We start from the raw sequence: 14548 nt of genomic DNA, 5'->3' as shown, positions 1-14548 counted from the left end.
AAAGGTTTCCAATTAAAGAGGTTCGATTATCTCAACAGCTTCTTAAAAGAATTTAATGACCGTGATAGTGAGAAAATTCAAAAAATTTCTCTGCTAATTCCACACTAATTGATAACTTCACGAATAGCTATTATTATATGTTCATTTCGAGTGGTTATATTATTATTAACTTGGAAAAAATACAAATCTTTTCGTTCTAAAAAAGTCTAAAGTCTATGATGTATATCACTGAATTAATTACAAAAATCTAAATGAAATTAACTATACTAGCTAAAAGCATCGATTGATTATTGTTGTTATTTGAGTGGAATGGGATTAATCGGATGTCAGTTTTCTCGTTCTAGTTTGATTGTGATCGATTTTGCTGGGTTGAACATCTTCTTTTCTCCTCTACTTTGAGTTTCTCTTTTCCTTCATAATCCTTGCCATCATGGTGCGTCGGTATTTTCCGGCCATAACTTTAATAAAACGAAAGATTTTCACTAAATGAAAATTGTAAGATAGACCGAAACCACCGCGTACGTAAAAAAGAGTTCTACTCGTGTTTTCGTGTAAATCATATGCGCTATAGACCAGAGTATACCTTATTGGGGAAAAATGTCGGAGTTTTATTTAATAGTCGGGTTTTTTTTCGTTGGTGAAAAATTTCGTCACCTAGAGGAATTTTCGTCACTTTCCCCCAACCAAAATTTCAAATTCGTCACTTTTCCCCGACCAAATTTTTTAAATGTTCCCGATAAAATATAGAGCATAAAAAGGAATTATCAAGATTTTTAGTAATGCTCATTTGTTTCAATAGTTTTATCACAACATTAAATTACTGCTACAAACTACTACCTTTTCTCGCTGTCAAAAATGCCCAGAAATGAGGGACATCTTTTAAATAAAAACTTTGTTAATATTTGGATTTTTTAAAGACTTGACCAACGACCGACATTGTGTTACTATTGTTATTTTTTATCAAACCATTGTAGTTTTAACTATAAGCTTGTTGTTTAGGCAAAAGAACTCGTTTGAAAAGAAAGTCATTTTATTTGTTTTGTTAAGAAACATCCATGGAACGTTTAAAATGGAAAACTACGATAGAAATCCTTTTTTCTGTTGAAATAAAAAAATCGGGGAAGATCTTGGTCGGGATTGGAAAACCGGGTAAAAGTTTTGATCGGGTGATAAAATATCGGGGAAAAAATTCGTCGGGGGGAAATTTCGTCACTCCCTCAAAATTTTCGTCACTTTCCCCCAACATTTTTTCCCCGATAAGGTATGTTCGATCTAGAGCTACGGTCCCGCTACGGTATTCTAGTTTCGGTTTCTACTAATTTGAAAAGCTGTAGAGGAACGACATTCATGCTCGTGATGCAAGAATAAACTTAAAATAACATAAGTTCGACTACAGTGTGATAGCCAATGGAAACTAGAGAAAAATCTTAATAATAAATAATTAATAATTAATAATAATTGATAGAGAAACAAGAAAAAGGTTCCGCAAGATGTCGTCCATATTTACCAAGATTAGCTACTTTGGTTTCGATGTACTGAATAAAAGGTTCTAAATACACCTTAAGTGTTTCGGCGTTCCCTTAATTTTTGGTTGGCCGAAAAGAATTTTTTGATGGGAATTTAATTTGGTGATGCGAAGACTACTTGGTATTTGACCTGAAAATGCTGATTTTACGTTTTAAGAACTAAAAAATGATGAAAATTTTGGCTGAAAACTGCTAAACCCACCAAATTTAATTCCCGCAAAAACTGATACATAAAGATGATCATAAAAATGTACCTCCTCTTTTGCCGATTGGGTGGCCGGGACAACCGCATTCGGGTCCACCGATACCCTCAATGCATGCTTCTGAACAAAATTCTTGAAACACGCAGTAATCCTCACAATCGGGGGTAATCAAATCCCAATCGAAATCGTGACAGTCGCACTCTCGTTTGACATTATTTCTTTTGGCGTGTGCTGGAAATTAGAAAGTTTTTATTGTTAGCATAGTCTTACCTTATACAAAGGTGCAAAACAGATTTTTTTGGACAATTTCCCTCCTTTACTATTAAAGTTTTATTCTTTGTGTGTTCCCCCTCAACATTATAAGTGCATCAATCACATGACTTTAGGTGGCCTAGAGTAGAATGTAGGTCTTTTCCAAATAGTAGGTTGAGATTTCATCGCAAATGAACAAGATTCTCACAATGAACCAGTGTGCTGACTTAATATTCAATATCTCAAAAAATCAAAGACAAATAAAGAGAAAAAACAGAACAGATCTTTTATACCTAATTATACACAAGTTAAAAAAAAAAAATTTTAATTATATCTTTTGGATACCTAAACGATTCAACAGTGAAATTCCATTAGTTTGATTGTCTAAACTCCAATTTGAACACCCCTTCTCACAGACCCGTTAGGACTTTTTCAGCCAGTGGGGATAAAATTAACCGACTGAAACTCGATGGGGCTTGATATTCATATATGTTTTATGAAAGGGGATTTAAATTCTTTGTTTTAAAGTCAGAAAGTTCATTGGGGATGGAAAAAATAGGGAATATTTTGCAGTGAGGATTGGTTTATTTGATTATTTTCAGGGGGGGACAAAATTTGGAGGATAATTTTCCACCGGGGACGATATATAAGGGTTCCCAGTAGGTTTGTAAGAAGGGAGTGTATTTGATAATAGATTTTTGGAGATTTAACTACTATCTGTTTCACTTTTTTTCCGGGCATACTGTATAATTGAAAAAGGAATTGGCCTTTTCATAAATTATTTTTAGTGCGACGACTGCTTCGTTTTGAAACCGTTACCAAGGTGATTAAATCCCTTGATGCTTCATTTCTTACTTTTAAAATAGCGAATTCCCCAGGGAATAAAATTACCATAGCAATATTTTGAAAACGAGGTAAGCGTTGCTCGTGACGTAAATGATGAAAATGTCTATTAACATGGTTTTACCTTCTCTTTTGCCAATTGGATGATCTGGACAGTTGCATTCTGGGCCAGCTAAGCCTTGTTTACATGCGGAATCACAGAATTGTTCCATAAGACAATAGTCTTCGCAATCAGGAGTGACATTATCGCAGTCGCATGAACGTTTCGTGTTTTCTCTTTTGGAGGGACCTGAAAATTTGGGCAAACAAGTCACGCATTTCTTGTTCTATGAAAATGTACATTAAAGGTATGATCATGATAAAATTGCCAAATAGAATTTCCCAAAAGACTTGCACCTTTATTTGGACGTATAGAACTCGTAAAGTTATAACGATGGCGCTGCTGCCGAACTAATCCCAAAATTTTGGTGACATAGAGCTTTTTGGGAGCTCGTATTTAACATATAATATCTTAGAATATTACACCCAAATACTCATAAAAAGTTACATTAGAATTTTTCTATGGTTCCTTACCACATGCTCCACACGATTTAGGGCAAACATTCCAATAGAAATCTCCACTACCGCATCTTCGCTTTTCTCCATTGATACCAACGACAACTTGTTGGTAACATTTCTCAGGGTATTTGTCTTCGCATCCTGCAAAGAAGAAACGAGAATACATCGATTCATATTCCGATACTAACGCAGTGTCAGTGTCAGTAAATCCGCTTGCCTTTCTTATCATTGAATTCAGTGAAATTAATAGAATCACAAAGTGGTTCAAGAAATATCGAAAAATAAAGATCTGAATATGCCCGCAGCACGTTATGGCTCATGATTGATCATGACTTTTTTTCTCACAACGCTACTACATGAATTTCATTACAAAGATAAAATTCCTTTCGCGAATTGGGTCCAAATGCCTTACACACATTACAGATAAAATCATTGAATACTTACTTTCAGCTGATATAGCAGCTACTATACAGATTAAGCTTAGTGTAACACAGATTGTATTCATCTTATACTTCTAATTTGCTTCTTCAAGTTCTTCTTCACTCTTCAAGTTGCTAAATGATTTGTGTTCCCTCCCCCTCCTTTTATACACAACTTTCAAAGAGGAGCAGAGACCTTTCGCGTGCCGTTTTTTCTTAACTTTCTTTTGATGTCTACCGCAACGCAAGCATCGGGATTCATGACGGGGATAAACATATTTGCATAGACCTTGTATCGTTTTCTATTAGGTAAACAATTAAATGTCCCTCTAAAAAGATGTTTTTATCGAAATCCCTCAACGATAAAAAAGCCAAACGTGGAAGAGTAGGCGGATGTTATTTTGAATAAATATACATTTTTGAGGTCTAGAAATTCCGTCTGAATATTCAAATCTTCAAATAAGATTTTCTTTAATGTAAACTTAATTGTGTGAAACTTTTTTCAAATAATGCTTTCAACAAATAGGCCAATCCAGCTGAAAGAGCTGTTTTTGATGTATTTTTTACATAGATAGCTCAAGGCTTTTTCGAGGGTCCTGATCGTTCTTCTTTCATCTCATGATGACGACCATTATCTTAGTTCTTATATGCATATGATCTACGTCAGCAGAGAAAATAATTTTCATTACCGTTATTATATTTTTTAAGCCTTCGGATGTTCTTAACTTTTTGAGTTTTAAGACTAAAAATGTTCTTAACATGTTCTTATTTTCACCATTTTCTGAGTATCTAATAAGCGGAGGACGCAATACTTTCTTGAATATGCCATTTATGCTTCAAGTATATATTACATGTTATAAAATTTAGGTTGAATTTCGATCCTAACCCAAGAATACCGTAAGAATATTTTTGGATGTTTCACCACCAAAAAACCTAAAATTAAAAAACACCATTCTTGCAAAAAGCGTATAATTTGAGCTTGCCTTGCACATCGAGTAGACGAGGAATGAACTGGTTTGTCTAAGTGGTCATAAAATCGGGCATAATCGATGTTTATCAATGCTTGCAATTTTTCGGAACTTGGTTAGCTATTCATTTTTGCTTAGGCATTACTCTCGGGTATCTAATAAGCGTCCCCCCTCCGCTAATTAATTTTTCAAAAATTTTCCACCCAGAACATTCTGAATTCAACCCCCCCCCCCCGCTTATTAATTTTTTTGTGAAAATTCTTTGAGAGTTCCCTCTTTTGCCCTTATTTTGCTGTATTAGCAATCTTTTCAAAAAATTTCCACCCAGGACATTATTATTCCAACTTATTAAGTTTTGAGAATTTTTCCTCTCACCCCGCTTACTCCGATCCCCCGGCTACTAGGTACTCGAGAGTAGGAGATTTCTGTATCGTATCGTATCTTTTTCGCATATTTCATCTATTTGCGTAGGGGAAATTCTGTTTGTTGTTGTTTTTTGTTCCTTCAAATCTTCAATTCAAGTGAATATACACAAATCTTTCAATAAATCACGCGATAATAAACTGCTTGAGGATTGAGACTACATCCACACGTTTTTTTTAACATCCCTTATTTTTGAAGCCTTAACTTTTTAAGATTTAAGAAATTGGTCTCCAAAGCCTTAAAAATGTTCTTAACATGTTCTTAACAATTTGGCCATCGAAGCCTTATGTTCTTATATAGTTTGTTCTTATAAAAAAACGTAAGAGTTTGTTTTTTTATGATCAACATCTTCATGCCTTCTGCCGCTAGTAAAATATTTTGATAAACCCAAAACTTGCAAAAGACCACGCGGTTTTACCTGGAGATATTTATTCAATATTGATAACATCCTCGTGTTACTTCTATTGTTTGTGAAAGATATTTGGATAACTTAACTAACACAGACATATTTCCAACGTCACGAGAAGTATGGCTGTGCACGGGATGAACTTTTTCGTTGATTCCACTAAACTAAAATATTTCAAAATCACTAGAACCTTTTTTATGTGTCTTTGAATTCGATACCCTCGTCTTCGATTTCTTCATTTGTTTCTCCAAATCATAAACTGTTCCCTCCCATAATACACGATTTTTTTTGAAAGAATGTTTTCTGTGATGAAATTGATCCATGATGAAACTGGCCAAAAATTCTCTCTCTAATTCGATCTTCAAGGGACCAAAGTTTTATTCGAATTAGAGAAAAATTCAAATTACAGAGAGTAATTTAATCCACTTTCTAGCTGAGGGGATCAATATTTTAGTTCGAATAGTAGAGATTCGAATTAGACAGAGTTAACTGTATGCATGATGAAATGGAAAACAATATTGTTATTAAAAAAAGCCTGTAAGTCAAGTTAATTATTTATTGGTGTCTTTTCTCAAAAATTTTTAGAATCGTGAAGAAGTGATCCGCTGGGCGGAAGGTAAAAAATGGAAGAAAAAGATGGAACATTTGAAGACTAAATTGAAAGAAAAGAGCGAAGAAAATCTTGTGTTACAAAAATCGAATAAAAGTTTGAAGGATGCAATGAATCGACACGAAAAGGATAAAAACGCCTTACAAAATCGACTGAAAAGGTACATTGATTGATTGATTGATTGATGATTGAAATCAGCTTAGACATGAGTATGGTTTTTAAAGCAGTTTTCTGATTTTCTCTACATTAGTTGTTGGTTGGCCGTGCCAATTTCATTTTTGTTCCCATCGTCAGTTAGTCTGGACCCATACAAATTTTTACTCCATTTCACAAAGCTCACGTGAGATAAAAATTAGTGGGTAGAATTGGAGATTTTGAATTTGCCACCAGAACCAGAACCGTTTGAAAACTGGCCAATCAGAATTTTGTTGCATAAATTTTTCGGGAGAACAATAGACATAATCGGCCAATCAGAAGCGTTTCTGCAAAAAATTGTAGAAATTTATGTCCAAAACTACCCGTCTATACTATCGAGCTCAGAAAAAATCGTGAGTAGACGGGGCCCCATCTAATCGTCAGTCAGCGGATGGCGAAGAGCTGATTCACTTTTTCAACACCGGATTTACTACAGTCGAGTCTCCATAACTCGAACCTCTACAACTCGAATTGTCTCCTTAACTCGAACGAGTCTCCTAGACCCTTAAGTTAACAAGACCTTATAAACCTTCACTACATAACTCGAAATATCCTTAACTCGAACAAGCTTGCATTCCTCGTGCGTGTTCGAGTTATAGAGACTCCACTGTATTTTAAGATGTAAACTAAAAGTTCCTACTTCTGATCGTGCTTTTTCTCTTTCTCTTACTTTAATTTAATTTAAAACACACAATATAAAGGACGTATAATAGGTAATATACCTGTCTTAGTTTGTAGCAAAGTCGGTAAGATTTTTTAAATTATAAAGAAATAGACGCCATGAGTCTTGGGGTCGTACATCATATTCAATGTATTTGGTTGTGCACCACTAACATTTAAAACACATCTTTTTTTAGCGTGTCAAGCAAATCGGCTTCCCATTATATTGAACCAAACTCTTCCAACACGTTAGCACACGAGGAAATTGTTGGCGCTCTGAAAGCACGTATTTTTCAACTAGAAGATCAGGTATATTCACACTCGTACGAATTTAAAGGATATCATTTACCCGGGGGGGGTGCACTTAGGCAAAATTGGGTAAGGGGACGTGCTGTTGGTCAGGGTCCCTTTTTTAAGGCTTTGAAGATATCTGATAGGATCCCAAATTTACTAATTGTCAAGTTGTGTATTTGACAGGGTCGGCTTTTGGTTATTTTGGACAATTTTTAGGGTTGAAATTAAATTTTTTTTAATTGTTCTTCTAGTTTTAGTCATTTTTGCCACTTTACAGGGAGAGAATGAGGAAAATTTAGATTTTTCATTTCTATCTGACGGTGTCCACCTTTCAAACTCCAGCGGCACGTCCCCGGGCCGTCAAGGTCAGCCCCCCCCTGGATCATATAACTCTTGCTTACACACACATCTTTAGAAAAAGGAAAGACAATTTTCTCTCCCTCCCATGCAGCACAAGTACAAGTTTTGAGAAATTATTTCGTTTATTCTGCTATGTCAGCATAGAGGCTCGCCTTCTTTTTAAATTATAATTTTACACTAAATCTTACGCGTTTAAGGAAATCATGATAGGTAATTTAACGTGATTCTTTAACGTCTTTTTAACTTACATTGGACAAAGTTAACAATCATGACACCTTTCATATTTTTTTAAAAGAGCAGAGAAAGATCATCGAAAACGAAAGTATTGACGTGCGTGCGTGCGTGCGTTATCAATCGAGTGTTCGCAATTTGGTTGTATGATTTGACAAATTATCGATTAATTCAATGTTTTTAATCATCATATCTTTCAGAATAATGAAATCACGAAGCAGTTAAATGTCGACCGTGAGAAAGAAATCCAGGTGCCATTTTATTTTAAAGTTTTGTGAAATGAAAAAGTGAAAATTCGAAAAATTCGAGTGAAATTAATATCTAGAATTTTTTTACTAACTTACAATTTCTACACGGTGTTTCTTATGACAATCCAGATATTATTTCAATACACATTCTAGAAAAGTTGAATTTTAAATGTTAAAATAGTTTCTTTAACATCAGGGTTTAGAGTAGTGGTATGTGAATACTTTTCAAAAGGTTTTTGAATAAAACCAACCCTGACTCTTGGTGTCGGGGTATTTTGGGTCCCATATCTTCCGAAGGAATTTTCCTTTTTCTTGAAAATTGACAACCTTCTTAACCTAAGGTTGAACTACCACTAGTGTAAAAATAAACGTTACAACATAAGTAGAAAAAAAGCTTTTTTAATAGCAAATTCAACCGCTAATAATCGCAAATTTTTCAACCAAAAATCCATTCAAATATAGCGCTTTTGATAATCTTAAAAATGCAAAAGAAATATCCACAATTGTATTTGACAATTAGAAGTTACAGGCATTCTTGTTACCACTACCAATTATATCTGATAAAATTCAGAAGACTTGTTTGAGTTAAGGAGATATTTGAGTTTAGAATTATGGATACTGCACTGAGGTATTTTACAGAATTTTTGAATTGATTGCAAATATCCACCAAACGACCTCAGAACTGCCAGTATTTTTAAACATTACCCTTGCTACTAATGTTGTCTAGTTAGGTTTCTTCTCCTTTCAAACGCTCACTATAATTTTTTTTCAGGAGCTGCGAATTCAGATTAGCCAACAAAACGAGACGATACATGCAATCGAGGCTGAACTTATGAGAAAACAGGTATCGTATTTACTTTTTTCCGATACGCTCTCTCTACTTCTTTCTCTAAAAGAAAAAAGTACTTCTTTCCCCGCTAATTGTCATACTAGACGACCACGGCTTTCTTACGACGCAGAGTGATGAAATATTAACGTGTTAGTATAGGGATGTGTTACCGGGCGCGCCACAAAAAATTTCCCTTTTTGAGATTAATTTTCTCGAAATCCAAAAATTTTAAAAGAACCAATTTTTTTCCATTGGAAAGAAGAAAGAAGATAAACTTATATTTTAATGGGTCATTTATTAAATTCGATTGATTAGATCAAAAGTTATGCTCAATTGAATGAAAAAAGTTACTTTCAGAAATATTAAAATGAAAATTTGATAGGTCGATTTTCAACGTTTTTGAGCATTTTCTTAAATTGAGCATAACTTTTGATCTGATGAACCAAATTTTATAAATGACCCATTAAAATTCAAGTTTATCCATCTTCTTTCCAATGGAAAAGAATTGGTTATTTTTAAATTTTTAGACCTACTTGAGAAAATTCACGTTTTTTATGGCGCACCCGGTAGGAAAAAAAAACCAAAATAAAAACATTGAATCATGTTGAGGAGATCAAACCCCCTAGATGGCCCCTAGATGTTAATCGAAATTTCGGAAAACCTAACGGGATAGGAATAATTAAGGGCTGGAAATACCAGAACGAGAGAGTACTGACTCTGAATAGGAAAGTGATTATCTTTAATCTTTATACATTTTTTATAAGAACATCCAAAATTTTTGATGCCTTCAGATGTTCTTAACTTTTCGGGTTTCAAGCCTAAAATGTTTGTAACATGTTCTTATTTCCAGCATTTTTTGAGTATTTTTGTCCATTTTCCATAGAGAACAGGTGTTTTACAGCCCACGAAGCCTTAAAATGTTTTTAACTTGTTCTTAAGATTTTGGCCACTGAAACCATATGCTCTTATATAGTTTGTTCTTATAAAAAAATGTGTACTCTTTAGGAATCGAAAGATGTTGATGGTTACAATTGGTCTCTTCATAGAGAACAAAAACTACAAAAAGAAATGCTGCAAGTTCGCAAGGTATCATTATGATTGTGATTACTTATCGTTCCAAGAACTTCTCATATAGCTCATCAGTGAGCTAGTAAAAGTTTGTTAAAATGAGGTGTTATCAATGGGTTATGTCAAAAAGAAATAATTTTGAAACAATCGCTTAAATTTCCATCAACAAAAGTTACCTTCCATATTCTAACTCGTTTGCTGAAAATTTTTAATTTCCCTTCTTCGGGGTTTAATCTGTAAGTAGTTTCAAAACTTTACTTCATCACTTTTCATGTTCTAAGAAATATAGATAAATGGGAAATTTATTTTATAGGAAAATATGGAACTGCGTTTCGAGAACGAACAAGCCAATAAAGATGTGCCAAGGCTGAAGGTAATCTATATATTTGTAGTTTGTTCTTTGTAGTTCTGACAGGAGAAAACATTTTATTTTTTCTTACTATATATAATCTATATCGTTTCTGTTATAAAGGCTGGGGTTACTCGGCAAGGAAGCGTGTGTGACGCTTATCTAGCTTTGAATTTAGAAATTTTCTGCTGGTACGTTAAAGGTTGTGAAAATTTTTGCAAGGTTTTCATTGCGTCTGACTGCTCAACAGGTTTTGTAGCATTTAGGGTCTAGTCAAGCCCTTGTCTTGCAGAATTGTCAGCTCCAGCTGCAATTTTACAGTGCTTAGACAAGGGGGAGTTAAGTCCGACTGGGGATGTCTGCACATGAAAGAGAAACTACCGTTTCCTATGATGGAGAATTAATTTCCACCTTTTACTTTTAGGCGCGCGTCAAAGATTTATCAGAATATGTAGAAATCTTGAAGAAGGAGATCGAAAATAGCAAGAAAAAAGAGAAAGCTAAAAAGGTTTGTGTGTGGTTTTGTCTTGTGCTTTCCTCACATTTAATGGGCCAGTTTTTGTGTGTGTGTTTTTTTTTGACCTACCTGATTTTTGGCCAATTTGGGCCCAAAAAATGCTTTATTATTGGTTTATTGGGTTTATTGAAAAATCTGTTCATTAGTTTTTCGTAATTTTTTGTACGAAGGCGTAGAATTACAGTGTGCTAAATATGAAAAAGCTGATTTTTAGAAAACTTAATTTTTTGGGCAATTTTGGTCCAGAAAAATAGTTTTTAGGGTTTTTGTGAAAAATCTGTTCATTAGTTTTTGCTGATTTTTTATACAAAGACGTTATGCTAAATATGAAAATGTTCATTTTTCGAGAAAAAAATTTTTGGCACCAACTTGCAAAATTTTAAATAATTCAGTTTTTGTTTCTACATTGCCTCCTTTATTAAACTTTTATAACACGCTTTTTTTATATAAGAATATACTTTATAAGAATGTCTATGATGGCCGAAAAATTAAGAATAATGCTAAGAATATCACTATCATGCAATTCGGCTACTCAGTCTAAGAATGCCATTTTTAGAGCATTTTTAATTATAAATTGTCAATTTTAAATTGTAAAAAAAAAAAAATTGTCCTTTCACCAAAATGCCATTTTATGCTCGAGACGTATGTACTAAATGTTTCTAGCCTAGTTTCAATTTTCACTCTAACCTAAGAATGTAGTAAGAATATTTTAGGATGATTTTCCCTAAAAAGTTAAGTATATCCATGATGAAATGGAATCACACCTTCCTATAAAAAAAAAGCGTGCCTCGTTTTATAAACAGGTAGGTCCATAAAAGTATCACTTGTTTTTAATGGCTTCATCTTAATCCTACGCGTTTTTCAGACGTCAACGACTGCGGTTTTGCTACCTAATTTCATCTTGTTATAACTCCTACTTTTTCCTCTTAACTTGGACTTAAGACCTTCAGGGGCGTATGTAGGATTTTTAGGATACCCTGCAAAGCTAGCTTTGTTGAATTGAATATGAAAAAAAATGAAGGAGAGGAAAAGGAGAAGGGAAAGAAAAAGGAGGATGAAAACAATGAAAAACAACTCATTTTACTTAGTTTTCGCAGCAAGATAGAGGAAAAGTGCTCTATAAAATGTCTTTTGGCGCCCTGAAAAATTAACAACTGTGGACACGTGCATTCTGCCACAGTGCTACAGCTGCGGTTGCCTTATATGTTCGAGAAAGTCTTGATTCATTACTAATAATGCAATCTTTTTTTCTTATAGACGTATAAATTAAGAAATAGTAAAATAATAAAAATAGTTAAAAGTGAAGAAAAATGTGGTTATCCAGAGTCTTGTTTAACAAAAAGGTCATCATTCAAAGCCTCGGTTTGCAATCCTATTCAGCTGTTATGTCAACCATGAAAAGAATAGTGGAAGCAAAGATGCCTGGAAAAGATAAACAACCACCTGAGATAGTGGATGATTATTTATTTCTTTGTCAGCATCACCCGGTTTACACTGTTGGAATTCGAACCAAAGATTACATGGACACTGAAGTGATTAACAGACTAAAGGAATTAGATGCTGAATATCAATACACAGATCGTGGTGGTTTGATCACTTTTCATGGTCCTGGACAATTAGTTTGTTACCCTGTTTTGAATTTGAAAAATTACGGATGGACGTTGCGTTGTTATATACACAAGCTGGAGCAAGTTGTCATGGATACTTGTCAACAATTTGGTGTGGAGACGCATCGCACTGATGACGTTGGTATTTGGATCGGGAATGAGAAGATTGCTGCTATTGGAGTTCATTGCCAGAGACATATCACCAGTCATGGTTTAGCATTGAATTGTAACACTGATCTATCATGGTTTGGGCATATTGTCCCGTGTGGATTACAGGGAAAAAGCATGACTTCGTTGTCAAGACAACTGGACGATATTGTGACTGTAGAACACGTCACTCCACATTTGCTGGACAAGTTTCAAAGAGTGTTTGGTTGCGAAATGGTTGAAAAATAAGTCCGTGTTTAAAAGTTTGAAATATGTTCTCTAAAACAAGAGAATTTGACACCATTTCACGTGTTGTCTTCGCGTTTAGTTCTGAATTTTAATTGATAGTAGTGTGTCCAAAAATAAAAAGAAGAATAGGCTGTGATGGTAGTAGTTGGCAGATAAGTTTCTTTTTTATTTGATGCAAACCAAAATGCAACCAACACAAGACAATTTAATAAATTTTTCATAAAGGAAATCCAAAATCGTTGATGCTATAAATTTTCAGGAGTCATGAGGATTTTTTCAGCTTTAGATAATTTTCTATTCAAGATATTGATAAAAAAAATGTTTTTTCGAAAACCGTTAGGTTGAAGAATTTAATTTTGTTGATAGTTTTCAAATTTTTGCTTATATTTATGAAATATTATATTGTGTAACTGAGACCATATGAAAAATAAGGTGTCATGCTTTTGCTTTTATGAAATAACGTAGAATTCCCTCCTTCACTAAAGACCAGTGACTTGAATTCATCTTTTTGTGGTCCAAATTTATTCCTGGCCAGATTTTTTCGCTTGGAATTATAAGCTTGTGTATCAATTTATCCATAAGTCTTGGCATCGTTCATGGTACAACACTACCCGCGGAGTTAAATAGGATGTTTATTTCTATCAGATGTCTTTACTCTTAAACTGTATAGTAGACTCTCATCTGTACGACTTCTTGCTCCTTCAATTGAGAAACTCGTGAATTAACTCCCTATTAACTCCGTATTTTTTTCCCTGTGCTTTCATTTAGGTTGCTATGGGGACAGGGAGTCAAGGTCAATCAGTTGAAGACATGGAACGTGTAATTGGAGCCATGCGAAGGGTTGTTGAAAGGCTACAAAGTGAAAACGAAGTCTTAAAGAAGAAAGTGGAAAAAGTTAAAAGTAATTCTGAACTGACCAAAGAAAATAAGAGTTTAAAGGTAATTTATTTTTCAACTGGGACTTTTCATTTCGTTTATTGTTGAGTTCCACGATGATTTCCTAGAAAAAGCAGCTTTTCGAGTGTTCGCGTGTTCGTGACCCATAGAGGATGGACTCGCGCCATCTCATTCTGGTGTTTTAAACACAGAAGTTCATAAAATTAAAATGTAGTTTGACGTTTGACTTTTCATCTCCACCCAACAACGATGGTTACGTACTTCAATCAATAAGTTTTTTCTCCATAGCAAGAACTACAAAAAGTGAAACAAACGTCATCACAACAACATCAACGCAAAATGGAGACCACTGGCGGTGGTAATCCTTCAACGCGCGTCCTCAAAGAGAACGAACGCTTACGAAAAGAATTGGAAAAGGTAAACTCATTTATTAAATGCAGGCTCAAATAAAGATGCAGGAAAGTTTTTTAGGGTTTGATTAGCGTTCTGTATACATAACAGTTGTTTCCCACCATTCTTCATGTAACTAAGAATTTCGAAATTAATACCCACTCTTTCTTTTGTAACTTTACCACTTCATCCAAGAAAATTTTAAGCAATTTTACTACTTTAATGGGGTAAAATTTCGCGGGGATTAAATTTTGTGGTTGATGTCCTCTGCAAGATTTTAGATGTTTTGTGTAGGGCAC

At 34.2% G+C, this 14548-nt stretch overlaps 3 protein-coding genes across 3 annotated transcripts in view; 2 read left to right on the top strand and 1 right to left on the bottom strand.

Moving 5' to 3' along the window:
* Nucleotides 1-14548, top strand: part of LOC136815670 (centrosomal protein of 290 kDa-like) — an 82663-nt gene that overhangs the window by 55827 nt on the left and 12288 nt on the right. Inside the window, exons 53-61 of the mRNA XM_067072116.1 lie at nucleotides 6184-6368; nucleotides 7261-7372; nucleotides 8149-8199; nucleotides 8969-9040; nucleotides 10031-10111; nucleotides 10407-10466; nucleotides 10867-10950; nucleotides 13731-13901; nucleotides 14148-14276. Of these exons, the coding sequence (XP_066928217.1) occupies nucleotides 6184-6368; nucleotides 7261-7372; nucleotides 8149-8199; nucleotides 8969-9040; nucleotides 10031-10111; nucleotides 10407-10466; nucleotides 10867-10950; nucleotides 13731-13901; nucleotides 14148-14276 (945 nt within the window). The remainder of the gene's footprint in view (nucleotides 1-6183; nucleotides 6369-7260; nucleotides 7373-8148; nucleotides 8200-8968; nucleotides 9041-10030; nucleotides 10112-10406; nucleotides 10467-10866; nucleotides 10951-13730; nucleotides 13902-14147; nucleotides 14277-14548) is intronic.
* On the bottom strand, nucleotides 141-3952 carry LOC136815690 (uncharacterized). The gene is made up of 5 exons (XM_067072135.1): nucleotides 3827-3952; nucleotides 3398-3523; nucleotides 2949-3113; nucleotides 1781-1960; nucleotides 141-458 (listed from the first exon to the last, which is right to left on the bottom strand). Exons 1-5 carry the CDS (start codon nucleotides 3885-3887, stop codon nucleotides 391-393), a joined length of 600 nt encoding a protein of 199 aa, XP_066928236.1. The 5' UTR covers nucleotides 3888-3952; the 3' UTR covers nucleotides 141-390.
* LOC136815544 (octanoyl-[acyl-carrier-protein]:protein N-octanoyltransferase LIPT2, mitochondrial-like) lies at nucleotides 12178-13274 on the top strand. Its single transcript, XM_067071999.1, has one exon. The coding sequence runs from the start codon at nucleotides 12270-12272 to the stop codon at nucleotides 12960-12962; it is 693 nt and encodes a 230-aa protein (XP_066928100.1). The 5' UTR covers nucleotides 12178-12269; the 3' UTR covers nucleotides 12963-13274.

The sequence above is a fragment of the Clytia hemisphaerica genome, unplaced genomic scaffold (genome assembly GCF_902728285.1).
Source record: "Clytia hemisphaerica strain Z4C2 unplaced genomic scaffold, Clytia hemisphaerica genome assembly, whole genome shotgun sequence".
NCBI classification, from domain to species: domain Eukaryota; kingdom Metazoa; phylum Cnidaria; class Hydrozoa; order Leptothecata; family Clytiidae; genus Clytia; species Clytia hemisphaerica.
The sequence above is the reverse complement of the archived record's forward strand: the minus strand, read 5'-3'. Positions and strand labels throughout refer to the sequence as shown.